Here is a 26,743-nt window from a genome sequence, read left to right on the forward strand (position 1 = left end):
CATGTGACGTCGTACGGTAACAACACCCTTTCCGCTCCACAACGCAATCAACGACTCTCTAAACATTACGGAAAGAAAAGGAGGCAATTATTAAAATTGTGCAAAATCTTTATTCATTCCTTTCATCATATCTTTCCATCGTCGTCACCATCAGGAACACACCACTGACAGAGAGGGACAAGAACAGATCGGGATCTGAATACAGTCACTCTTAATGGGGGGACAGGACAATAGGTATCAGCTGTCAACGGGCCCGACATACCGCAGCCAGAAGGAGCCCTGGATACTGAAGGCTGGGTAAGGTGTTTCCCCCAGTCTTTTCATCTCGACAAACAATACTTGACTTGTGCAGATAAGAGTCATTTCTCTCCCAACAGTACATTTCTCATTCTCTGGTCCATATTTACATTTACAATACACTCTTGTTGTTGTTGTTGTTCAACACCAACCACGCTCTGCATTTGTCCCCAGCACCTATTGCCAAGTCATGTTCAGTATGCATGTCCTAGTGAAGACATTTCACCATATGGGACATTTAGTAGTTTAGTTTACTTTTACTCCAAATATAAATCTTTCTGTGGTGCCCTGTCTTTCTACACACTAGACAGGTAGGCCTTGAGACAGTCTGAGAGAGAGAGAGAGAGAGAGAGAGAGAGAGAGAGAGAGAGAGAGAGAGAGAGAGAGAGAGAGAGAAAGAGAGAGAGAAAGAGAGAGAGACAGAGAACATACATTTTATCTGGGCTAGGCAAATGTTGAATAAGTGCAATGTCCAGTATAATGTACGATTGTACAGAAATTACGAATAACCCACACATACATACAGCTAATTGATAAACAGGGTAAATTATACACAGGGTTGCCGTTCCCCAAGGTAAACCGTAAATATGTAAGTAAAGCACAACAACATCCAGTGTCCTGTTGGTAGGGCCATAGACATATAATAACTCCATGTATTATATCTCTGAGTAGGGAGGGATAGTGTGCTGTAGGGCATGGATTCACCTGGGGTCACTGCCCTAGTCTCTCAGAGTGGGATGGACTGTACTTTATGGATCAAGTCACAAAGATAAGTCTATGGCCATGGCAGAACAGCTCCTCTTGTCAGTGTGATTTTTCAAAGAAGAGTGTTGCTATGGGTTTTGCATCATGCTCTCTCAGATTCAGCAGTCTAGGGGGCACCAGTATTCTCTGTGTCATCATTTCGACTCTCCGGTCTAATTTCCCTAAATGAAACGTCAGGAGAAGACAAGAAAAGGCTTTAGTCAACAGAAGGAGTAGCCTGTTGCTGTGTCTGTCTGTGACTAGTCTCTCCTGACAGACTGGTAACAATATTAGCCCGTGATGGATTCTCCTGTGCAACATCTGATCATGTTACTCAACCAGAGGGCTTCAGGTCCCTCTCTCTCTGCTATCTGAAGACAAACTGACCCACAACACTGCTTTGACCCGGGAGATAATTGCATCTTGGCCCGTTAATTTACGTCATTAGTCAAAGAATAGGAAATAAATGGATCACTGAGATAATGCCTACAACAAACACAATAAAAGAACATACTTCTACATGCATGTAGATCCACCATTCAACACCCACAGGGGGGGTGTAATAAACTAAACATGACTCGTTGTTCTCCTTCTAGATATCCACAATGAGAACTGATGAATATAGATACATAGTCCAAAGGATTCTCACATTTGCAGCTGATAAAAGAGAGTGGATGAGTCTTGACAGTGGCTCAGGAGGAAATGAGATACCAGGGGCTGAAAGGGAAGTGAGTGTGTTCGTGCGCTTCAGCTCAGAGTGCGGGTGTGTGTGTGTGTGTGTGTGTGGCAAACCAGTCCAGCTAAGGTTTCCTTCATTCATCCCTGTGTTCTCCAGCACTATCTAGCCCACGGGTGTGGCTCACTGGAGCACAAAGGAGGAACTGCTACACAGTGAGAACAGAAAGCAGTGGAATATAAAGTGAGGAAAGGGAACGAGACTGTAGATATGAGGCGTAAAGATCATCAACCTCCCTCATCTGGTCTGAGTTTGTGTCTCCCAAATGTCTGTCTGTATTCATATCTTCAGTACAGACCTGTTCCTCCAAGGGCCCCCGGGGAGCCTCCATTAGCTGGAGTAGATCTGAGTGCCGATCACACGCATGATCTCCTTCTGCACCTTGGGCTCCTGGGTGTTGATGTTGGCATCTCCCACCTGGCCGTCCTCGTACCTGCAACACAGAGGTGACCGGTCACATCGGGTGAAGCGATGCGTCTGTTAGCTGTGCGTCACCTCGATTTCTAGGGGAACGATAAGAGTCGTGTTACTCACACGAAGAAGAAGCGCGTGCAAACGTGGTCGGACACAGGACACACCCAGATGTTGCCGTGCTTCTGCAGGTCCTTGGACGTGATCACTGAGACAGGCAGACAGCGAGACATGGAAGGGGTTAACAAAACACACCACAACACGACCAAGAACAAGGGCTCAAATTGACCCAGCTCGTCTATACATTTCATGTGGTACAGTATTTACCTTCACAAAGGGCAATGCAGTTGAGATTCCGGCTCTGGAGAAACCTTGACAGAATAGGACGGCTCTGTGGAGGCAGTCAACACAGAGCATGAAGTCAGTGGAGGCAGTCAACACAGAGCATGATGTCAGTGGAGACAGTCAACACAGAGCATGATGTCAGTGGAGACAGTCAACACAGAGCATGATGTCAGTGGAGGCAGTCAACACAGAGCATGATGTCAGTGGAGACAGTCAACACAGAGCATGATGTCAGTGGAGACAGTCAACACAGAGCATGATGTCAGTGGAGGCAGTCAACACAGAGCATGATGTCTGTGGAGGCAGTCAACACAGAGCATGATGTCTGTGGAGGCAGTCAACACAGAGCATGATGTCTGTGGAGGCAGTCAACACAGAGCATGATGTCAGTGGAGGCAGTCAACACAGAGCATGATGTCAGTGGAGGCAGTCAACACAGAGCATGATGTCAGTGGAGACAGTCAACACAGAGCATGATGTCAGTGGAGGCAGTCAACACAGAGCATGATGTCAGTGGAGGCAGTCAACACAGAGCATGATGTCAGTGGAGGCAGTCAACACAGAGCATGATGTCAGTGGAGACAGTCAACACAGGCATGATGTCAGTGGAGGCAGTCAACACAGAGCATGATGTCTGTGGAGGCAGTCAACACAGAGCATGATGTCAGTGGAGGCAGTCAACACAGAGCATGATGTCAGTGGAGACAGTCAACACAGAGCATGATGTCAGTGGAGGCAGTCAACACAGAGCATGATGTCAGTGGAGGCAGTCAACACAGAGCATGATGTCAGTGGAGGCAGTCAACACAGAGCATGATGTCAGTGGAGACAGTCAACACAGAGCATGATGTCAGTGGAGGCAGTCAACACAGAGCATGATGTCAGGCCCGGACACGTCTCAACAGGGCAACTGGTTGTAGGTCCTATGTGTATGAGTCTCTCACCATCAGACACTGCACCTGTGGAACGGTATTCATTCGGTTGTAACGCTGCACCAGCTCATCTTTGGTGGGCATGCGGTGCTGTCCTTTACCCATCCCTGAACACACACACACACACACACACACACACACACACACACACACACACACACACACACACACACACACACACACACACACACACACACACACACACACACACACACACACACACACACACACACACACACACACACACACACACACACGGATGGGAACAAACGCAAAGCTGGTCAGAGCTGTACAGGATGCTGAGAACATGTCATCAGCTGAACATACGTTGAGTTCTGTTGATGGAACAACAGGTGAGGGAGGATGGCATAGGGTCAGGGTATTGCTCAACCTTACTTAAAGATGGCTGCTTGCTTACCCAGTTAGACCTAGACACACATGCACACAAAACTAGATGATATCAGATGACTACATGATCACAGCACGGTGTGATATGCAATGCACAGAGCCAGACACATACAGACCAGACCAGCAGCCCCACAGTGGACACACAGGACAATGTAGTGCAGGGACAGCACAGGTAGGTGAACCCAACCCAAAGATGAAGATGGACTGTACCAGAGCAGACACAAGTCAGAGACAAGTCAGCTGAACAGAGCAGACACAACCAACAGTTTGAAGGATGAGGGGTGAGAGAGACAGAGAAAAAGACAGAGACAGAGAGAGACAAAGACAGAGAGAGAGACAAAGACAGAGAGACAAAGAGACAGAGAGAGAGAGAGACAGAGAGAGAGAGAGAGAGAGAGAGGAGAGAGAGAGAGAGAGAGACAGGAGAGAGAGAGAGAGAGAGAGAGAGGAGAGAGAGAGAGAGAGAGAGAGAGAGAGAGAGAGAGAGAGAGAGAGAGAGAGAGAGAGAGAGAGAGAGAGAGAGAGAGCAGGCCTTGGCTTCCTACCTGAGTATCCAAAGGAAATGCTGGAGATGGGGCTGAGATAGATACCCTTTCCATAGGCTGCACCATGCAGCTTGCGTTGAAAAGAGCAAGGGGAAGAATCACTGAGAGCCCACCACACACACACACACACACGCTCTCACACACACACACACACACACACACACACACACACACACACACACACACACACACACACACACACACACACACACACACACACACACACACACACACACACACACACACACACACACACACACACACACAAGAGAGACACCACCAGGTGAAGTACAATAGAAAAAGACACCTGCCTAAAGTGCAATACATTGACTATTGTTGGACCCCATAGTCTCCTGTTCCACTCCCCACTGAGACCTCATAAGATGTTGAGGTGAGGTAACAAATGTCCATGTTGAAGCCTTGTGTTGAACATTCATGTCAATCATCCATAAGGACGTGGAGCTGCATCAGAACGCACGGCGACAGAACAAGGTGAGGATGAGGAGGAAGAGGGTGAAGAAGACGGGGAATGTTTGATGGACATCCATGGCAGAGCAGAGGGGGTTCCAGCTCCAGTGGAGAGGTGACACCCACAGAAATACTTTGTGAGAGTGGAGGGTGAACTGGATGGAGAAAGAAGAATCCCTTCTGAGTTTGGAAAACAGAAGGAGGGCTCGGAGACAGAGACACAATGAGATTTGCTGTGCAAGCTGAAGGGGTGAGAGAATGAACAAACAAACGCTCAAGGTGAGGAGGAGGGAGAGGGAGCACGAGGGATGCAGAACAAGGGGATGAAAGACGAGTCTTCAAAGATCTAACAACAAAGGTTCTAATACTGTAATATGCTCATAATAAACCACTCACTGACAACAAACACCCTGCTGACTTCTCCCCGGTCATACGGCATAATACAACAACAGGAAGGAGCGAGATGGTGTGTTTCAAAGGTGAATACATTATGAACCTAAGAGTCTATAGACATAGAAGTAGATTGTCATGCATGTGGTTTAATGTCTTGTACCGGGTCTTGGACTACCAGGAGGTTCAGTCATATACATATTAAACATCATTAGGATCAGCATAGAGGTAAATAAGAGAGACAGTATAGGTGATGACCGTTACTGACCTTCCTTGGATCCCTCACCTACTCACCTACTCACCCACTCACCTACTCACCCACTCTGTGGATCCTCATAGCGAAACAGACATGGGGCGGGGCAGCAGTCGTAACCTCTGACCTAGTCTACTCAGTGCTCTTAGTGGTCTACCCAGGCAGCCACGCCTCCAGCCAGGCCGACTGGTAACCCCCAGCCCCCCAGCAGACAACACAGCCCCTCCGCCTCTCTATCAGGACAGGAAGAGGCGTGGCGTCCACTGCTGTCAGAGCAGGAAACAGGAAGTGCTCGACATATGCCAGGGGAAAATTACCGGTGGGCCTGGCAATACAATGAGAGAGAAACCTGGCATCCGTTACTGTCAAAATGGATCAGCTGGACAGCCAACCTGCACTGTGTGTGAGGAGGACAGACAGGCGCTGTCCAAGGGAGGATGCGTCTTAGTTCAGCCAACTGCTGGATCTACATACCTGCAGTTTGGTATAAGAGGCATTGACTAGTCCATTTCTCAGAACGGAGTGCCAGTTCTCTATATGGGAACCACTAGAGCAGGTGCAGGGAGAGAGAGAGATAAGGAGAGCTGTGAATACTGAACACTTCATCCTCAAACAGGGCCAGTGCTTTCTAAAGGCTCCAACAACGCTGTGCAGAGATCGTTCAAAACATCATTATTTCCACGTTTGCATGCCAACCATTTATGGACAGATTGTTATACTGTACCTCGAGTAAAGCATTCATGCCCGTGAGATATCTACATCTTATTGGCAATGCAATAAGTCTGTTTCCACTGTGTTTTTGGCTGATTGTATGGGATAGTAATTCTATTTTCTCACATTTTCTAAACTTGCCGTGTTTGTTTGCTAAAAACAGCAGGATGGCTGAGGACCTAAAGCACAAGAACAGCTCAGAAATCTCCTGATATTACATCACCCCTCCTTCTCATTTCAACAGCAGGATGTTACGTGAATAGACGTCTCAGTGGGAATACATCAAACTGTACCGTCTCTCATCTCTTATTGTCCTCAAATAAACCCCCAGGGGTGAAACAGGGTAGCCATGCTGTTATTCTTAGCAGAGACAAAGTTCAAGAGGAGTGGTCGTTGAATTGAATTCAGCTAGCTCCCTGAGGGACAGAGACAGTTCTGATTGCTTTGAGATAGTCCCATGCTTGCTTCTGCTTCGTGCCTCTGTACCATCACTCATATATCTTTATGTACATATTCTTTATCCTCCTTACACTTGTGTCTATAAGGTAGTAGTTTTGGAATTGTTAGCTAGATTACTTGTTGGTTATTACTGCATTGTCAGAACTAGAAGCACAAGCATTTCGCTACACTCGCATTAACACCTGCTAACCATGTGTATGTGACAAATAACATTTGATTTGATTTGATTTGCCTTTCGGCATGGCTGTCTGACTCTGTCTGTCGCTCACACTGATGTCTCTACATCAGGGACCCAGTACTGCTGGGAAAACAGGGTGTGGTGTCTGCTCACTGTGCCGTCAGCTGGTGGATGCTGTAACTACCAGCTATGTGGGACTATATTATGTGTTGTCTCTGTCTATAAGACCGGGCGGCAGGTAGCCTAGAAGTTAGAGAGGCGACCCAGCAACCGGAGGGTTACTAGTTTGAATCCTGGGTCTGACGGGAAAATGAAAATCGATGTGGAAGTGAGCTGGCAACCGGAGGATGCGGGTATGTATTCATAAATGCGTTGCCTGCCATTGTACCCTTGAGCAAGGCACTTAACCACTCACAACAACTGCTCCACGGGCGCCCAGTGTGGCAACCCCCTGCTCCAACCTCTCCAACCTGTATGTTTGAGTGTCTTTGGGAGGGGATGGGATACATTTCAGTTGGACTTTGTGTACAATTTACGAATAAAGTTATCTCAAACTTAATAAAACATAGTACCTATTCTGTATGTGGGAGTCTATGGTTAAGGGGAGGTTGGTGCTGCCATATACTGTATATGGGGCCACTACAGGGGAGCGGCACAATTAGGGGAGAGATATGGGACTCACTGGAAGGCAAAGGTACTGCCGTAGAGCTTCTTGGCCGTGCGAAAGCGTGCCTCCTTGGCAGGCGGGCTGCTGAGTAAAAGGAACTGGTGGGATGTGTGCATGAACTTCAGTTGCTATAGGAGGGAGAGAGATTGGAGGGAAGGAGAGAGAGAATAGAGAATCATGTAGTGGAGAACACACGGCAACAGTTACGAGGAAGAGCAGACACCAGAGATCTGTGTTATTCATACCCTGCTCAGAGGCAGCTTGACGATATGGGATCGGTTACTGGATATGATCCTAGAGAGGGAGAGAGGGAGAGAGAGAGGGAGAGAGAGAGGGGGAGAGAGGGAGAGAGAGAGAGAGAGAGGGGGAGGAGAGAGAGAGAGAGGGAGAGAGAGAGAGAGAGAGAGAGAGAGAGAGAGAGAGAGAGAGAGAGAGAGAGAGAGAGAGAGAGAGAGAGAGAGAGAGGGGAGGATAGAGGGAGAGAGAGAGGAGGATAGAGAGAGAGAGAGAGAGAGAGAGAGAGAGAGAGGGGGAGAGAGAGAGAGAGAGAGAGAGAGAGAGAGAGAGAGAGAGAGAGAGAGAGAGAGAGAGAGGGAGGATAGAGGGAGAGAGAGAGGGAGGATAGAGGGAGAGAGAGAGGGAGGATAGAGAGAGAGAGGGGGGGAGAGAGAGAGAGAGAGAGAGAGAGAGAGAGAGAGAGAGAGAGAGAGAGAGAGAGAGAGAGAGAGAGAGAGAGAGAGACAGAGAGAGAGGGGAGGATAGAGGGAGAGAGAGAGGGAGGATAGAGGGAGAGAGAGAGGGGAGAGGGAGAGAGGGAGGAGAGAGGATGGGACAGGGCGGGGAGAAGAAAAACAGGTTAGTTAAAGAGGCAGAACAAGTTCGGAGGTTTAGATTGCAGGAGGTGTAAGCAGAGACCTTCTACCTACCACTGCAGTAGAGGGTGAGCCAGGGGGTCCAGTTTGTCCATCTGTTTCTTAATCTCCAGATATGAGCCCTGGAAAAGACAGCTTTCATTATTTCACACCCCACTATCCTTTCGTCACTAGACTACCAGATCTAAGTATGACAAGGAGACGACTCAACGCAGCAACACATATATAGTCTCTTTTTTACAGCCCAAGTCCAGCACAGGACTGCCCTTCCTTCATCCCAGCCTCCCCCAGCCTCAGTACCTGGGTCATCTCGCGGATGGACATGACACTGTCCAGTGCTTTTTGCAATCTCTCATAGTTCTTCTTCTGTGACCAGGGAGCAAGATGGAGCCACAGAGACAGGCGTCAGAAGGACAGGGAGAGAGAAAAACATTGGATTAATACCTACAACCCATTCAATGAGCCCAAAGAATGTTCTAGAATGTTATCACATATACCAGACAACATGTATCGTGGTGTGTAACCATAGCAACAGTGGGTAACCTTTGGGTTGAAGGCCAGAGTCTTGGGGTCGTTGGGGTCGACCACAGACGGGTAGGGTTCAAAGATGATGCTTTTACGAGGAGACTCCAGAGCAGCCCGACACATAGCCACCAGCAGATCCACCACCTAGGGATCAACATGAAAGCCCATCAGTTATCACCACATAGACAGTGACAGACAGGGGGATAGAGAAAGCGTGTGTGTTGTTAGTCAGGCAGTCACCTCTGCTCCAGTGGCCACCTCCTCTGCTGCTCCTGACATCACCCCCAGAGTGTAGAAGGAGAACACACACAGCTCTCTAGTGCACACAGCTGGCTGCGCACCCACACCCACACCCCCACACACCCCCACACCCCCACACACACACACACACACACACACACACACACACACACACACACACACACACACACACACACACACACACACACACACACACACACACACACACACACACACACACACACACACACACACACACACACACAGGGCAAGTGGTACACACATACACAAACAAACATCAATCTGAGTGAAACAGAGAAACTTGCTCATAACTGAATTGAAACGTTTACATTATAACGTTCACTTCACACTGTATGTCTTTTTTTAATGTGGTCTACCTTCAACATGGATCCGTTCTGAAAGACGTGCTGCTCGTCACAGACCACACAGTACTCATTGAGAGTGGGGATCCTCTGCTCCGAGTATTTCATTATCTGTCGGGAGACAAAACATGGTTTTCCTGCCAATCGCTCCCTCCTCTCCTCCAGCACCATATATCACTATCCTATGATGACATCATCAGCTGACTGGGCCTCTTATCAACGCTTTAGTCTGTCACTTTACACAGGGTTGAAACAAACCCATCATACACATTAAATATAAAGATAAAACACTTCCTCATTTCAACTTTCATGAATCAAACAAACAGAGGTGGAGCCCTTCTTTAAGCACATACTATGTCTTCTAACTCCTGTACGTGTGATTGACCCTTGATAGTCCTATCAGTGTTTGTGCTTTGGAGTTGTTTTGGAAGGACGTTCAGAGTGAACTAAAAGCCTGTTTAGGGCCCTAGCTTTGTCCTTGAGGTCTTATCTACCTGTACTAAGAAGCCATACTCCAAGGTAGGGATGTTCTTGCAGTGTCCGCCCGCCTGGGATGAGAAAAACAATTCAATCAGCTGCCTCGTGGTAATCTGCGCTGGGGCCCTGGCCGCCGGGACAGCCACAGTCTGATGGGTACAGTGAAGACAAAGCATTATGGGACACGGCGCCAGCCGTGGTCAGGTATGGGTAGGGAGAGGCTCAGGAAGGAAGGTAGGTACAGTACTGTAGGTGTGTTGGTTGGGGGAGGGGAACATCCAAAGTTGTCAGGTAGTTCAAAGCGAGAAAACAATTAGATAGTGTGGATAATAGAATGGGGAAATAGTTGTTTGTTACGAGTATTTCTCTGAATTCATGCACTTTCTGATATGGATGATGTATTGTGTTTGGCTGTTCTAGCTAGCTGTACGCTCACAGCGACATTTTTAATGCAATAGAATACCCATCAAAACACACATGTGGAATTTCATGAGGTGCAATAATTGGGCTCTGTGCAATACACTGTGTGCACAATTATTAGGCAAGTGAGTATTCTTATCTTATCATTATTTCTAAGCACATTTTCCAGCTCCAAACCATATAAACTTGAATGCTTATTGGATCGAATCATTTTCAGGTGATATGTATTTGTGTAATGAGGGAGGGTGTGGTGAAAGTGAATAACACCTTATATCAAGGTATAATTACTAGGCAGCTTCATTACCTCAGGTAAAATGGGCCAAAAAAGAGATGTAACTGAGACTGAAAAGTCAAAAATGGAAAAATGCCTTTCAGACGGAAGCAACACTCTTGAAATAGCTAAACTATTGAGGCATGACCACCGGACAATCAAACGTTTTGTTTGCGAATAGTCAACTGGGGGCGTAAAGAACGAATGAACAGCAAAAGACTTGAGAAGAATTAAAAGTCAAGCTACCAGGAACCCATTATCCTCCAGTGCCACCATATTCCAGAACTGAGAATAATTAAACGTCAAGCTACCAGGAACCCATTATCCTCCAGTGGCACCACAGGAACCCATTATCCTCCAGTGGCACCATATTCCAGAACTGAGAATAATTAAACGTCAAGCTACCAGGAACCCATTATCCTCCAGTGCCACCATATTCCAGAACTGAGAAGAATTAAACGTCAAGCTACCAGGAACCCATTATCCTCCAGTGGCACCATATTCCAGAACTGAGAGGAATTAAACGTCAAGCTACCAGGAACCCATTATCCTCCAGTGGCACCACAGGAACCCATTATCCTCCAGTGCCACCATATTCCAGAACTGAGAATAATTAAACGTCAAGCTACCAGGAACCCATTATCCTCCAGTGCCACCATATTCCAGAACTGAGAAGAATTAAAAGTCAAGCTACCAGGAACCCATTATCCTCCAGTGCCACCATATTCCAGAACTGAGAAGAATTAAACGTCAAGCTACCAGGAACCCATTATCCTCCAGTGGCACCACAGGAACCCATTATCCTCCAGTGCCACCATATTCCAGAACTGAGAAGAATTAAACGTCAATGTCATGTTTGTCATTTATTATCATGTCTTGTCCCTGTGCTCCCCATTCTATTCGTTTCCCTCTGCTGGTCTTATTTGGTTCTTTCCCTCTTTCTATCCCTCTCTCTCCCCCTCCCTCTCTCACTCTCTCGCTCTCTCTTCTCTCTATCGTTCCGTTCCTGCTCCCAGCTGTTCCTATTCCCCTAATCATCATTTAGTCTTCCCACACCTGTTCCCGATCCTTTCCCCTGATTAGAGTCCCTATTTATTCCTTTGTGTTCCGTTCCTGTCCCGTCGGTTCCTTGTTTAGTATTCACCATGCTGTGATTGCGTATCGCCCTGTCCTGTCGTGTTTTTGCTGTGATTGTGTATCGCCCTGTCCTGTCGTGTTTTTTGCCTTCATCAGATGCTGCGTGTGAGCAGGTGTCTCTGTCAACTACGGCCTGCGCCTACCCGAAGCGACCTGCAGTCTGTGGCCGCTTCTCCTGTTATTTCCCTCTACAGACTAGAGGATTTCTGTTATTCCCTGTTTGGACTTGAATAAACTCTGTTTCTGTTAAGTCGCTTTTGGGTCCTCTTTCACCTGCATGACAGAAGGAACCGACCAAGGAATGGACCCAGCGACTTCAGACGCTCGTTACACTGCCGTCGAGATCCAAGGAGCCATGCTCGGCAGACACGAGCAGGAATTGTCTGCTGCTCGCCATGCCGTGGAGAACCTGGCCGCTCAGGTTTCCGACCTCTCTGGACAGTTCCAGAGTCTACGTCTCGTGCCACCTGTTACTTCCTGGCCTGCCGAGCCTCCAGAACCTAGGGTTAATAACCCACCTTGCTACTCCGGGCAGCCCACTGAGTGCCGCTCCTTTCTCACGCAGTGTGAGATTGTGTTCTCTCTCCAACCCAACACATACTCTAGAGAGAGAGCTCGGGTTGCTTACGTCATTTCACTCCTTACTGGCCGGGCTCGAGAATGGGGCACAGCTATCTGGGAGGCAAGGGCTGATTGCTCTAACAAGTTCCAGAACTTTAAAGAGGAGATGATTCGGGTTTTTGACCGTTCAGTTTTTGGTGGGGAGGCTTCTAGGGCCCTGGCTTCCTTATGCCAAGGTGAACGGTCCATAACGGATTATTCTATTGAGTTTCGCACTCTTGCTGCCTCTAGTGAGTGGAACGAGCCGGCGCTGCTCGCTCGTTTTCTGGAGGGACTCCACGCAGTGGTTAAGGATGAGATTCTCTCCCGGGAGGTTCCTTCAGATGTGGACTCTTTGATTGCTCTCGCCATCCGCATAGAACGACGGGTAGATCTTCGTCACCGGGCTCGTGGAAGAGAGCTCGCATCAACGGTGTTTCCCTGCTCCGCATCGCAACCATCTCCCTCCTCTGGCTTTGAGACTGAGCCCATGCAGCTGGGAGGGATTCGCATCTCGACTAAGGAGAGGGAACGGAGGATCACCAACCGCCTGTGCCTCTATTGCGGAGTTGCTGGACATTTTGTTAATTCATGTCCAGTAAAAGCCAGAGCTCATCTGTAAGCGGAGGGCTACAGGTGAGCGCAACTACTCAAGTCTCTCCATCAAAATCCTGTACTACTTTGTCGGTCCATCTACGCTGGACCGGTTCGGGTGCTACATGTAGTGCCTTGATAGACTCTGGGGCTGAGGGTTGTTTCATGGACGAAGCATGGGTTCGGAAACATGACATTCCTTTCAGAGAGTTAGAGAAGCCTACGCCCATGTTCGCCTTAGATGGTAGTCATCTTCCCAGTATCAGATTTGAGACACTACCTTTAACCCTCACAGTATCTGGTAACCACAGTGAGACTATTTCTTTTTGATTTTCCGTTCACCGTTTACACCTGTTGTTTTGGGTCATCCCTGGCTAGTATGTCATAATCCTTCTATTAATTGGTCTAGTAATTCTATCCTATCCTGGAACGTTTCTTGTCATGTGAAGTGTTTAATGTCTGCCATCCCTCCCGTTTCTTCTGTCCCTACTTCTCAGGAGGAACCTGGCGATTTGACAGGAGTGCCGGAGGAATATCATGATCTGCGCACGGTCTTCAGTCGGTCCCGAGCCAACTCCCTTCCACCTCACCGGTCGTATGATTGTAGTATTGATCTCCTTCCGGGGACCACTCCTCCTCGAGGTAGACTATACTCTCTGTCGGCTCCCGAACGTAAGGCTCTCGAGGATTATTTGTCTGTGTCTCTTGACGCCGGTACCATAGTGCCTTCTTCTTCTCCGGCCGGGGCGGGGTTCTTTTTGTTAAGAAGAAGGACGGTACTCTGCGCCCCTGCGTGGATTATCGAGGGCTGAATGACATAACGGTTAAGAATCGTTATCCGCTTCCCCTTATGTCATCAGCCTTCGAGATTCTGCAGGGAGCCAGGTGCTTTACTAAGTTGGACCTTCGTAAAGCTTACCATCTCGTGCGCATCAGAGAGGGGGACGAGTGGAAAACGGCGTTTAACACTCCGTTAGGGCATTTTGAGTACCGGGTTCTGCCGTTCGGTCTCGCCAATGCGCCAGCTGTTTTTCAGGCATTAGTTAATGATGTTCTGAGAGACATGCTGAACATTTTTGTTTTTGTCTATCTTGACGATATCCTGATTTTTTCTCCGTCACTCGAGATTCATGTTCAGCACGTTCGACGTGTTCTACAGCGCCTTTTAGAGAATTGTCTCTACGTAAAGGCTGAGAAGTGCTCTTTTCATGTCTCCTCCGTTACTTTTCTCGGTTCCGTTATTTCCGCTGAAGGCATTCAGATGGATTCCGCTAAGGTCCAAGCTGTCAGTGATTGGCCCGTTCCAAGGTCACGTGTCGAGTTGCAGCGCTTTTTAGGTTTCGCTAATTTCTATCGGCGTTTCATTCGTAATTTCGGTCAAGTTGCTGCCCTCTCACAGCTCTTACTTCTGTCAAGACGTGTTTTAAGTGGTCCGGTTCCGCCCAGGGAGCTTTTGATCTTCTAAAAGAACGTTTTACGTCCGCTCCTATCCTCGTTACTCCTGACGTCACTAGACAATTCATTGTCGAGGTTGACGCTTCAGAGGTAGGCGTGGGAGCCATTCTATCCCAGCGCTTCCAGTCTGACGATAAGGTTCATCCTTGCGCTTATTTTTCTCATCGCCTGTCGCCATCTGAGCGCAACTATGATGTGGGTAACCGTGAACTGCTCGCCATCCGCTTAGCCCTAGGCGAATGGCGACAGTGGTTGGAGGGGGCGACCGTTCCTTTTGTCGTTTGGACAGACCATAAGAACCTTGAGTACATCCGTTCTGCCAAACGACTTAATGCCCGTCAAGCTCGTTGGGCGTTGTTTTTCGCTCGTTTCGAGTTTGTGATTTCTTACCGTCCGGGTAGCAAGAACACCAAGCCTGATGCCTTATCCCGTCTGTTTAGTTCTTCTGTGGCTTCTACTGATCCCGAGGGGATTCTTCCTTATGGGCGTGTTGTCGGGTTAACAGTCTGGGGAATTGAAAGACAGGTTAAGCAAGCACTCACGCACACTGCGTCGCCGCGCGCTTGTCCTAGTAACCTCCTTTTCGTTCCTGTTTCCACTCGTCTGGCTGTTCTTCAGTGGGCTCACTCTGCCAAGTTAGCTGGTCATCCCGGTGTTCGAGGCACTCTTGCGTCTATTCGCCAGCGCTTTTGGTGGCCGACTCAGGAGCGTGACACGCGCCGTTTCGTGGCTGCTTGTTCGGACTGCGCGCAGACTAAGTCGGGTAACTCTCCTCCTGCCGGTCGTCTCAGACCGCTCCCCATTCCTTCTCGACCATGGTCTCACATTGCCTTAGACTTCATTACCGGTCTGCCTTTGTCTGCGGGGAAGACTGTGATTCTGACGGTTGTCGATAGGTTCTCTAAGGCGGCACATTTCATTCCCTCGCTAAACTTCCTTCCGCTAAGGAGACGGCACAAATCATTATTGAGAATGTATTCAGAATTCATGGCCTCCCGTTAGACGCCGTTTCAGACAGAGGCCCGCAATTCACGTCACAGTTTTGGAGGGAGTTCTGTCGTTTGATTGGTGCGTCCGTCAGTCTCTCTTCCGGGTTTCATCCCCAGTCTAACGGTCAAGCAGAGAGGGCCAATCAGACGATTGGTCGCATACTACGCAGCCTTTCTTTCAGAAACCCTGCGTCTTGGGCAGAACAGCTCCCTGGGCAGAATACGCTCACAATTCGCTTCCTTCGTCTGCTACCGGGTTATCTCCGTTTCAGAGTAGTCTGGGTTACCAGCCTCCTCTGTTCTCATCCCAGCTTGCCGAGTCCAGCGTTCCCTCCGCTCAAGCGTTTGTCCAACGTTGTGAGCGCACCTGGAGGAGGGTGAGGTCTGCACTTTGCCGTTACAGGGCACAGACGGTGAGAGCCGCCAATAAACGCAGGATTAAGAGTCCAAGGTATTGTTGCGGCCAGAGAGTGTGGCTTTCCACTCGCAACCTTCCTCTTACGACAGCTTCTCGTAAGTTGACTCCGCGGTTCATTGGTCCGTTCCGTGTCTCCCAGGTCGTCAATCCTGTCGCTGTGCGACTGCTTCTTCCGCGACATCTTCGTCGCGTCCATCCTGTCTTCCATGTCTCCTGTGTTAAGCCCTTTCTTCGCACCCCCGTTCGTCTTCCCTCCCCCTCCCGTCCTTGTCGAGAGCGCACCTATTTACAAGGTACATAAGATCATGGACATGCGTTCTCGGGGACGGGGTCACCAATACTTAGTGGATTGGGAGGGTTACGGTCCTGAGGAGAGGAGTTGGGTTCCGTCTCGGGACGTGCTGGACCGTTCACTCATCGATGATTTCCTCCGTTGCCGCCAGGATTCCTCCTCGAGTGCGCCAGGAGGCGCTCGGTGAGTGGGGGTACTGTCATGTTTGTCATTTATTATCATGTCTTGTCCCTGTGCTCCCCATTCTATTCGTTTCCCTCTGCTGGTCTTATTTGGTTCTTTCCCTCTTTCTATCCCTCTCTCTCCCCTCCCTCTCTCACTCTCTCGCTCTCTCTTCTCTCTATCGTTCCGTTCCTGCTCCCAGCTGTTCCTATTCCCCTAATCATCATTTAGTCTTCCCACACCTGTTCCCGATCCTTTCCCCTGATTAGAGTCCCTATTTATTCCTTTGTGTTCCGTTCCTGTCCCGTCGGTTCCTTGTTTAGTATTCACCATGCTGTGATTGCGTATCGCCCTGTCCTGTCGTGTTTTTGCTGTGATTGTGTATCGCCCTGTCCTGTCGTGTTTTTTGCCTTCATCAGATGCTGCGTGTGAGCAGGTGTCTCTGTCAACTACGGCCTGCGCCTACCCGAAGCGACCTGCAGTCTGTGGCCGCTTCTCCTGTTATTTCCCTCTACAGACTAGAGGATTTCTGTTATTCCCTGTTTGGACTTGAATAAACTCTGTTTCTGTTAAGTCGCTTTTGGGTCCTCTTTCACCTGCATGACAGTCAAGCTACCAGGAACCCATTATCCTCCAGTGCCACCATATTCCAGAACTGAGAAGAATTAAACATCAAGCTACCAGGATCCCATTAGCCTCCAGTGGCACCATATTCCAGAGCTGAGAAGAATTAAAAGTCAAGCTACCAGGAACCCATTATCCTCCAGTGGCACCATATTCCAGAACTGAGAAGAATTAAACGTCAAGCTACCAGGAACCCATTATCCTCCAGTGGCACCATATTCCAGAACTGAGAGGAATTAAACGTCAAGCTACCAGGAACCCATTATCCTCCAGTGGCACCACAGGAACCCAATATCCTCCAGTGGCACCATATTCCAGAACTGAGAATAATTAAACGTCAAGCTACCAGGAACCCATTATCCTCCAGTGCCACCATATTCCAGAACTGAGAAGAATTAAAAGTCAAGCTACCAGGAACCCATTATCCTCCAGTGCCACCATATTCCAGAACTGAGAAGAATTAAACGTCAAGCTACCAGGAACCCATTATCCTCCAGTGGCACCACAGGAACCCATTATCCTCCAGTGGCACCATATTCCAGAACTGAGAAGAATTAAACGTCAAGCTACCAGGAACCCATTATCCTCCAGTGCCACCATATTCCAGAACTGAGAAGAATTAAACATCAAGCTACCAGGATCCCATTAGCCTCCAGTGGCACCATATTCCAGAGCTGAGAAGAATTAAAAGTCAAGCTACCAGGAACCCATTATCCTCCAGTGCCACCATATTCCAGAACTGAGAAGAATTAAACATCAAGCTACCAGGATCCCATTAGCCTCCAGTGGCACCATATTCCAGAACTGAGAAGAATTAAACATCAAGCTACCAGGAACCCATTATCCTCCAGTGCCACCATATTCCAGAACTGAGAAGAATTAAACATCAAGCTACCAGGAACCCATTATCCTCCAGTGCCACCATATTCCAGAACTGAGAAGAATTAAATGTCAGGCTACCAGGAACCCATTAGCCTTCAGTGCCACCATATTCCAGAGCTGAGAAGAATTAAAAGTCAAGCTACCAGGAACCCATTATCCTCCAGTGCCACCATATTCCAGAACTGCAACCTACCAGAAGTACAAGGTGTCAAGTGCTCAGGGACATGGCCAAGGTCAAGAAGGCTGAAACACCACCACCACTGAATAAGATTCACAAGTTGAAGCGTCAAGATTGGGCAAAGAAACACCTGAAGACAGATTTTTCTCGGGTTTTATGGACAGATGAAATGAGAGTGACTCTTCATGGACCAGATGGATGGGCCCGTGGCTGGATCAGTAATGGACACAGGCCACCACTTTGAGTCAGGCGCCAGCAAGGTGGAAGGAGGGGTACTGGTATGGGCTGCTATCATTAAGGATGAGGTAGTTGGACCTTTTGGGGTTGAAGATGGACTGAAACTCAACTCCTAAACCTACTGCCAGTTTCTGGAACATTCTTTCTTCAAGCAGTGGTACAGGAAGAAGTCCTCAGCATTCAGGAAGGCCATGACCTTTATACAGGACAATGCTCCATCACATGCATCCAAGTACTCCACTGCTTGGCTAGCCAGCAAGGGCCTCATAGATGCCCCAATAATGATCTGGTCCCCTTCCTCACCTGACTTAAATCCTATTGAGAACTTCTCAAACTTGAGATTTACAGTGAGGGAAGACAATACACCTCTTTGAGCAAAATTTGGGAGATCAAGAATCTGACAGACTCCATGGATGGAACGGTGGCTATATTGGTCACTGAATATTTTTGAAAGGCCCAAAATGTTATTTAATTGCCATTTTCTGTTACTTATTTGTTACACTTACTCTAAAAATTGAGAATAAACAAGTGAAATGGGAGAAATAATTGTTGCAAATGAGTTGCCTAATGATTGTGCACACATATATTTCCCTGAGAAAGACAAAACTCACATTTCCTTTGTTAAACGTTCAGGTTGGAGGTTCAATAACATTTTGGATTAACTGAGAGCATTCTGTCTGTTCAACAATAACATTTATCCTGAGGAATACAATTTGCCTAATAATTGTGCACGCAGTGTGATTTGTGTTTTACAACTCAGGTCCAACAACAATATGTGGAATGACTTTTACGTTTATTGTCTTGACCTCTGTTTTGAAACGTGTCTGCATGTCCTGACTGCTGTTTTGAACATGTCTGACGCATGTATGTTGTTCTTTTGGATACAATGTTTCCATGTTTATATGTTCACCTGCCCGGGGACTGCAGATGTAAGTTAGCTGTTAGCTAAATCTGGTACAACGCATCACTTCTCACTTCTGAGATGTATGTTATTGTTGTCCAAATCAACGTAATAAATAAAAAATAAATAAATATTGTGTTGTCTGTGCTGATGTGTATAGGGGTAAGAGGGCCAGTCAGGAGAGGGGTGTGTGATGGTGGTGGTGAGGGGAGGTAACCTCCGACCTGGCTGTTTGGGGGGTAGCTGAACAGCTCCCCCTTGGGGTTCTTCATGGTGCAGGAGATGGAGCGATTCATGAGCCGGGTCACCCTCAGCTCTGGAACACTCAGCTTCCCCTTCAGAACCGTGTCCTGGATCAGAGGGAAGCTGGGGGACCTGGGAACACACAGACACACAACCCAGAGACCATTAATGGATAGACCTGGAAGTATACAACACATACACATACAGACAGTCATTCAGACACCTATGGAAGAAAATTATACAAACACGAAAGTTCAGAGGAACGAATTAGTGAATATGTTTACATGCACACTAATAATTTGATATTAAGCTAATTATGACAAATACTAGTTTGGCACTAGTCATGTAACCACCTTACTCTGATTATCTTAATCTGTGTAAGGTCAAGCAAAGTAAAAGCATAACCCAGTTAAAACACCTCCATTTTCTAGCAACCTAGGACATGTAAACACCTTTATTGGAGTGCCTGTGTTGTATTTGATCTGCGCGTGAGCTCCCTCGAGTGAAGTGAGTTCGGGAAAATGTCTTTAAAATAGTTTACACACAAAAACGTTATATGTCCAAACTCAAATAGGCTTCCCAAAAATAACATGGTCCCCGGTGATAAACCGTTAACTTTGCCAATTTTCTACATTTTTCCATCAGGAATCCTGTCCATGTATAGAGGATTGTAAGCGAAATTGTTCTTCTTGCAAACCATGTAAACGTTTTAATCTAAACATTACATTTAATCAGAGTATTCACAAGAATTGTTTTATTGAATGGATGTAAACATAACCATTGACTACTGAGATGACAGTGATAATGAAATCTGACCAGGATAGTGAATGTGAAGCTATAATAGTATCTGGGATAGTACTAGAAGCTGTAATAGGAGCCATACTTGGGGATGGGAGAGAAGATGCTGAGTCCTGCGCGGAACTTCTTAATGGTTCCCCCGGCTTTGAACCAGCTGTGTCTCTTCTCCTGCTGGGCCTTCAGGAACTCATTACTGAGGTGCTTCCACTGCTGGGACGTGAACGTACTCAGGATCCTACAGGGCAGACAGCACAACCAGTCACAATCACTGAATTCGGACGAAATTAGCAGATGTCATTGACTCTACTGGACATTTAGGTACATAATATACACTAAATGACCAAAAGTATGTGGACACCTACTCGTCGAACATCTCGTTCCAAAATCATGGGCATCAATATGGTGTTGGTCACTCCCTTTCTGCTATAACAGCCTACAGTCTTGTTGGAACATTGCTGAGGGGACTTGCTTCCATTCAACCACATTGAGAATTAGTGAGATCGGGCACTGATATTGGGCGATAATGCCTGGCTCGCAATCGGTGCTCCAATTCATCCCAAAGGTATTCGGTGGGGTTGAGGTCAGTCTTCCACGCCGATCTAGACAAACCATTTCTGTATTGACCTCGCTTTGGGCACAGGGGCATTGCCATGCTGAAACAGGAAAGGGCCTTCCCCAAAGTGTTGCCACAAAATTGGAAGCACAGAATTGTGGATGCTGTAGCGTTAAGATTTCCCTTCATTGGAACTAAGGGGCCTAACCCGAACCCTGAAAAACAGCCCCAGACCATTATTCCTCCTCCTTCAAACTTTACATTTGGCCCTGTGCATTCGGGTAGGTAGGGCTCTCCTGGCATCCGCCAAACACAGATTTGTTCGTCGGACTGCCAGATGGTGAAGTGTGATTCATCACTCCAGAGAACACGTTTCCACTGCTCCAGAGTCCAATGGTGGCGAGCTTTACACCACTCCAGTCGACAATTGTAATTGCGCATGGTGATCTTAGACTTGTTTGCGTCTGCTTGGCCATGGAAACCCATTTCATGAAACTCCTGACGAACAGTTCTTGTGCTGAAATTGCTTCCAGAGGCATTTTGGAACTCAAATACTGAGTGTTGCAAAGGAGGACAGACAATTTTTAGGCGCTACACGCTTCAGCACTCGGCGGTCCCATTCTGTGGCCTACCACTTTGCGGCTGAGCCACTGTTGCTCTTAGACATTTCCACTGCACAATAACAGCACTTACAGCTGACCAGGGCAGCTCTCTAGGGCAGACAATTTAATGTCACTGAGCACTTCAGTAAGGCCATTCTACTATCAATGTTTGTCTATGGAGATTGCACGGCGGTGTGCTCGATTTTTATACACCTGTCAGCAATGGGTGTGGCTGAAGGGGCGTCCACATACTTTTGCATAGATAGTAGAAGTTGTATAGGTGTCATTGAAAATGGTGGAAATCTTGTGAAATTAGTGTAGGACCCGTGGATAGCCTCTCTGAACCAGAATGTGAGGAATCGTACTGAGTGGCATGTGACTCGAGTAGGACTCACTTCTTGAGCTGCAGGCCCAGGCTGAAGCCCTCTTTATTGGAGGGCTGGAACACCTCCACTGACGGTTCTGAGAATAGATGACTCATTATTATGCAACACATAGGAGTGAAGAACTCAGCTCTGATTACACAAACACAGGCAGGCAAACGCTTGCGCACACACACACACACACACACACACAGCCACTGGGGCTCTGCTCACCCGGTCCATCTAGGTACTGCGAGAGTGAGAAGCGCAGTCTCAGAATGATGGGCTCTGTTCGGATGACCTTCCAGGCTGTTGCCACCTCCTCCTAGAACAAACACATACACAAACACACACACACACATATGATATACACATACACTGTCTACCATGATGAATTGTAATACTGGAATGCCCATAGAAAATAAAATGAAAACTCACATCCAAGAAACTGATGTTAATCTGAAGGTCAATGTCCACATCATCAATGGTTCCATACTCTCTGAAAGAAGAAGAATAGCAAACATACAGATTTAATAATCACATAAACTGATCAGCTTTTCCATGCTAAGAAACTTGACATCTCAGTGGGTCTGATGTTGTCTGGAGCAACGTATTTACTGATCATGATAATAACAGTCAGTGGTCTTGGTTTCCAGACTTGGCTGTGGCGACTGTGTGTGTACTGTAGTACCTGACAGAGACAGCACTGTCGGTATAGATGTCCTTCACTGCCTCGATGTCTGCATCCAGTTGGGGGTGTCGGTACAGGTCAGCAGCACAGCTCCCCTACAGGCCGGGAGGGGCACAGGTCAGACCACTGAATTATCCATGGAGATGCTGCTGTAGCCTCCATTTACAGTAATATCAGCTAGCTCTGATACTCATGTATGAAATGACTGTAGTATTAGACAAGGTACAGGGCCAGTCTCCAGTTCTGCTGTCTCACAGGACTGTATCTGTGTGTCTCTCTATCTCTAGTTCGATCTTCTATCTGTCTCGTTATCACACACATATATCAGTGCCGACAAACAGGCTCTCATCTCTTGGTCGATGGTCTGAATCCAATGGAGAATAGGCTTTTAAAACCGGACTGAATTTACAGTACTTTCAAACCGAGCCTTTAGAGATAACTTTTTGTAAAAAGCTGATTGAAAGTTGAACATATTGTGTATGTCACATAGGATTTGATGTAATAAGATAGCAGTTTCTGAGGACCACTACGGGGAGTTCTGAAGACCCCAAGTGATGATTCTGATTGTATTGGACCAAAGAGCCTAGTGGGCAAAACTGGTTGAAATGATGTCATTATGACATTTTGTCCGGTTTGCCCTCTGGGAGGGATATGAGGCCTGGGAGGATGTCATGACAGCCTGGGTACCTGGATCCCATAGAGGAACTGCTCCGACTCATTCTCCCCATCTGATTCCTCATCAGTCCAGGACTGGCCTTTGATGTCCTGCAGGCATACAGACAGATGTGAAACGCCATTCTAGGTATTATCGCTCCATCTCCCATCCTTTCTCTCTCTCTGTCCATTTAGCTGCCAGTTCTTCAAAGACTTCAAAATAAAGCTTTTTATGTCACGTCAAAGGGACGGACGGAGATCCATTTGGATAAACAAAGTACAACTGGACATGAAATAAGCCACATATATTCAATACATTTATTTGCAAAACATGCACGACGATTCCCTATTATGTTTTTGTTTTGGCTTAGTAGCTATCGACAGCAAGGCATCACGCCTTATATATCTATTAAATATCTACCTACATCAGCCATTCCGACTGTATCTATTATGATAACTGCAGTCTGATGATAAACAGAGACTACAGTACTACGTCTATGATACTACCATTGGATATGGTGTTATAAGAGTTGTCTCACCATTGTGTCTATTGTTCATAGGGGTTTCTCAGACAGGGTTAGGCTTCTCCCATCCATAACAGCTGAGCTCCATGTAGGTGGAGGGACTGAGGTTGAAGTCTGGCCTGGTCACTCGGACTTCCTCTCAAACCGTGGTACCTAACCATTTGGCACGAGAGACAGGAGGAACACGAACAATAATCTTACAGTAATGTCTCTTATTTCAGCATTTTTTTTAACGAAGCATCTACCTTTAATAAACACAGCTTACTAAACAGTGATGCAATGACGTTTTCCGCATTGCCACTTCCTAATGGTGGCCTCCTTTTCCCTTTTTCTTTCAATCATCTGCACTCCACCGTGCCATGTATCCTAGCAACAGCCACTTCTGCCGTCTGTCACCCTCCCATTACCCACAGTGAAGACGGAGAGCGTGTGGGAGAGAGAGGCTTTATGTGTTTGTGCTTTGTGCACAATTTTATGTTTAGGTCATCTGAATATTCAACAGAATCTTCATCTAACCTTTTCAATCTGTGCGCAAAAGGTAAGGAAAGGGCCGTCCGTTTGATGAAATCACTTCATTGTATTACCTGCACTCTCAAGTTTAGGAATCGTCTTTGTTAGGAACAATCATTGAAATTGTGCAAAAGATTTACCTGGCCGAATTAGGAGTTAAAGCCAGGGAGGGATATATTTCTCTCAGGGCATTTTCTCAGCATCCTAAAATGGTGATATTTCAACAGAGCAATCATAATCAGTCATTAAGCTCTCAGACCTCACAATGTCCTCAGAGGATGAGATCACTGTGCTAGATAGACAAACTGAATCTGTGATATATCCCTAACAGCTCCCAACAAAAACACAATCGTGTTCCAGATTATACCGTACTTCCCTCCACATATACCAGCTGCCATATCTTTACATTCAGATGTAAACACATCAGACAGTGTGTCCCCTAAGCTAAACACAACATGCACTGAGGGCAATACATAATGGTAATGGTCTCCTGACTACTGTACGATGCTCATAGTTGAATACAGGCTGTTGCCACAGAACCCGCTAATAAACTCGCTAACATACACAGCCTGTGGCTGTTCGAGTCAACGACAAATCCAACGATGCCTCCTCTGCCAGATACGTATGAGTCAGTAAAAATGAAGAAACACTTTGTCTCTCTCTGTCTCTCTCCCTTCTTCTTCTGTGCTTACTCAGTTCAGCGACCTCATCTCTCCCCAAAACTGAGCCATTTTGTTTCACCAGAAAATGCCTCTAGCGAGACCACATTCCACTTCAACTATAGTGTATTTATCATGCGTCCTATTGCTATTAATGGTTTTCCATATTTCCTGGATGTTCAGCAATTCTCTTTTGGAAAGCCCCCCCCCCCAAAACCACTCACCATTATCACCCCCCCTTCCTCCTCTCCCGCCTACATTGCCATGTCCCGACCCCCTCTCGCCTCTCTCTGTCATCTCACATACAGATAGAGATGCAAACTGACGCCCTCCCCTCATCCACTCAATGAGAATTAAACACACGCAGAGGCATGCAGCTTTCCCCCTCCCCCACCTCTCCTCCGGCTGACACGCTTACCTATACAGGAGCTGGAGATGGAGGATGAAGATGGAGGATGCTGTCCTTGGTCCTGATCCTTTCCCTCTTAAAGGGAACACCTGCTTTTATATCCTTGCTATGTCCCCCCTGAATGAAAAATGAAAATAAAATTATTTAAAAAACAGCAGTGACAATTGTAAATGCCAAAATGGCTGCCTCCCTCTCACTCCCTGTCAGCATCAGCCTCTCTTCTTCCCGGTGGCTGCTCTATGTCTGTGTTTATCTATTGCAGATCTCGACTCATACTGCCGTCTTAGTTTTTGCCTGACAACACTGAGGGGCCTGAGCATGCTCAGTTGGAGCTAGCAGCTGGTCATGTGACTTGCAGCTGACTGTGTTTCTGCTAAGGGGGAGAAGGGCGAGAGGAAAATGGAGGAACATGGCAGTCCTGTTAGTGCTGTGATGACTGTGTGTTTCTGAGTCTGTTTCTAAGTCTGTGCCTGTGTCTCTGCCAGAGCAATCACTTTTTGAGAAAGAAGTGCATGTCTATTGTCTGATACTATTTTAGGACCGTTCTGTCTGTTGCGCTCACATATCGCCTGTTCTAAAAGATGAAATTAAAAAATATATATAAAGTGAATCCTCAGGAACAAAACACATTCTAATTAACTCATGAAATGTAGAAGCAACGGAACAGTATTTAATGTATTGCAGTGTGTATAGCAATTATAGAGCTGTATATTGTTTAGGAAATCGTACAGTGGCTGAGTCAGCGTCTGAGACAATGGCAATTAGCCTCTGTGCAACGGTCTTAATCAGTGTTTAGCCTGGTTAGCTCCCTGGGTCGTGGTAAGTACTGACCAATATAATGGACAGATTATGCTCTGGCTCTGCTCTGTGTCCACTCTTAGTAAGGAGTGCTGTCTCTTTGCTGATGTGACATGGCAGGAATCCCAAATTGCAGTGACCCTTGTTAAGATTTTCTGCCTGAAGACAAATATAGGACATACAGTGCATTCGGAAAGTATTCAGGCCCCTTGACCTTTTCCACATTTTGTTACATTACAGCCTTATTCCAAAATGGATTAAACAAAATAATCTCACTAATCTACACACAACACCCCATAATGACAAAGCAAAAACAGGTTTCAGAAATGTTTGCAAGTTTAAGTATTCAACATAAGTATTCAGACCCTTTAATTATTTATTTTTCTCTCAACCTCTGACAGGTTGGATGGGGAGCGTTGCTGTACAGCTATTTTCAGGTCTCTCCAGAGATGTTAGATCGGGTTCAAGTCTGGGCTCTGGCTGGGCCACTATAGGACATTCAGAGACTTGTTCCGAAGCCACTCCTCTGTTGTCTTGGCTGTGTGCTTAGTGTCGTTGTCCTGTTGGAAGGTGAGCCTTCGTTCCAGTCTGAGGTCCTGAGTGCTCTGGAGCAGGTTTTCATCAAGGATCTCTCTGTACTTTGCTCTGTTCATCTTTCCCTCGATCCTGACTAGTCTCCCAGTCCCTGCTGCTGGAAAAACATCTCCACAGCATGATGTTTCCACCACCATGCTGCTAA

The 26,743-nt window shown here is 47.1% G+C and overlaps 1 protein-coding gene across 8 annotated transcripts; it reads right to left on the reverse strand.

The window, feature by feature from the left end:
• Nucleotides 1–90: 90 nt before the first annotated feature.
• LOC124035775 (protein mono-ADP-ribosyltransferase PARP6) lies at nt 91–25,495 on the reverse strand. Of its 8 annotated transcripts, none has more exons than XM_046349472.1 (24): nt 25,216–25,495; nt 23,644–23,781; nt 23,138–23,215; nt 22,451–22,545; nt 22,198–22,258; nt 21,994–22,084; nt 21,793–21,859; nt 20,328–20,477; nt 19,426–19,576; nt 10,059–10,190; nt 9,580–9,675; nt 9,182–9,274; nt 8,960–9,085; nt 8,717–8,782; nt 8,471–8,538; nt 7,790–7,838; nt 7,560–7,672; nt 6,004–6,076; nt 4,419–4,488; nt 3,478–3,572; nt 2,516–2,579; nt 2,312–2,396; nt 2,076–2,210; nt 91–625 (listed from the first exon to the last, which is right to left on the reverse strand). In XM_046349472.1, exons 2-23 carry the CDS (start codon nt 23,644–23,646, stop codon nt 2,108–2,110), a joined length of 1,929 nt encoding a protein of 642 aa, XP_046205428.1. In that variant the 5' UTR covers nt 23,647–23,781; nt 25,216–25,495; the 3' UTR covers nt 91–625; nt 2,076–2,107. The 8 variants fall into 8 exon arrangements, 7 of the variants coding, with proteins under 7 accessions (XP_046205428.1, XP_046205427.1, XP_046205430.1 ...); XM_046349471.1 differs by having other exon boundaries at nt 91–1,223; XM_046349474.1 differs by having other exon boundaries at nt 91–2,210; nt 21,994–22,081.
• Nucleotides 25,496–26,743: the final 1,248 nt, after the last annotated feature.

The sequence above is a fragment of the Oncorhynchus gorbuscha genome, linkage group LG05, assembly GCF_021184085.1.
Source record: "Oncorhynchus gorbuscha isolate QuinsamMale2020 ecotype Even-year linkage group LG05, OgorEven_v1.0, whole genome shotgun sequence".
NCBI classification, from domain to species: Eukaryota; Metazoa; Chordata; class Actinopteri; order Salmoniformes; family Salmonidae; genus Oncorhynchus; species Oncorhynchus gorbuscha.

What these genes read in the sequence shown, in the direction of transcription:
- LOC124035775 (XM_046349472.1), bottom strand. An exon ending in CTGGGCCTGCAGCTCAAGAA is followed by an intron (nt 20,478 to 21,792) that starts GTGAGTCCTACT and finishes TCTGCCCTGTAG; the next exon opens with GATCCTGAGTACGTTCACGT. An exon ending in CACAGGTGCAGTGTCTGATG is followed by an intron (nt 2,580 to 3,477) that starts GTGAGAGACTCA and finishes CTGCCTCCACAG; the next exon opens with AGCCGTCCTATTCTGTCAAG.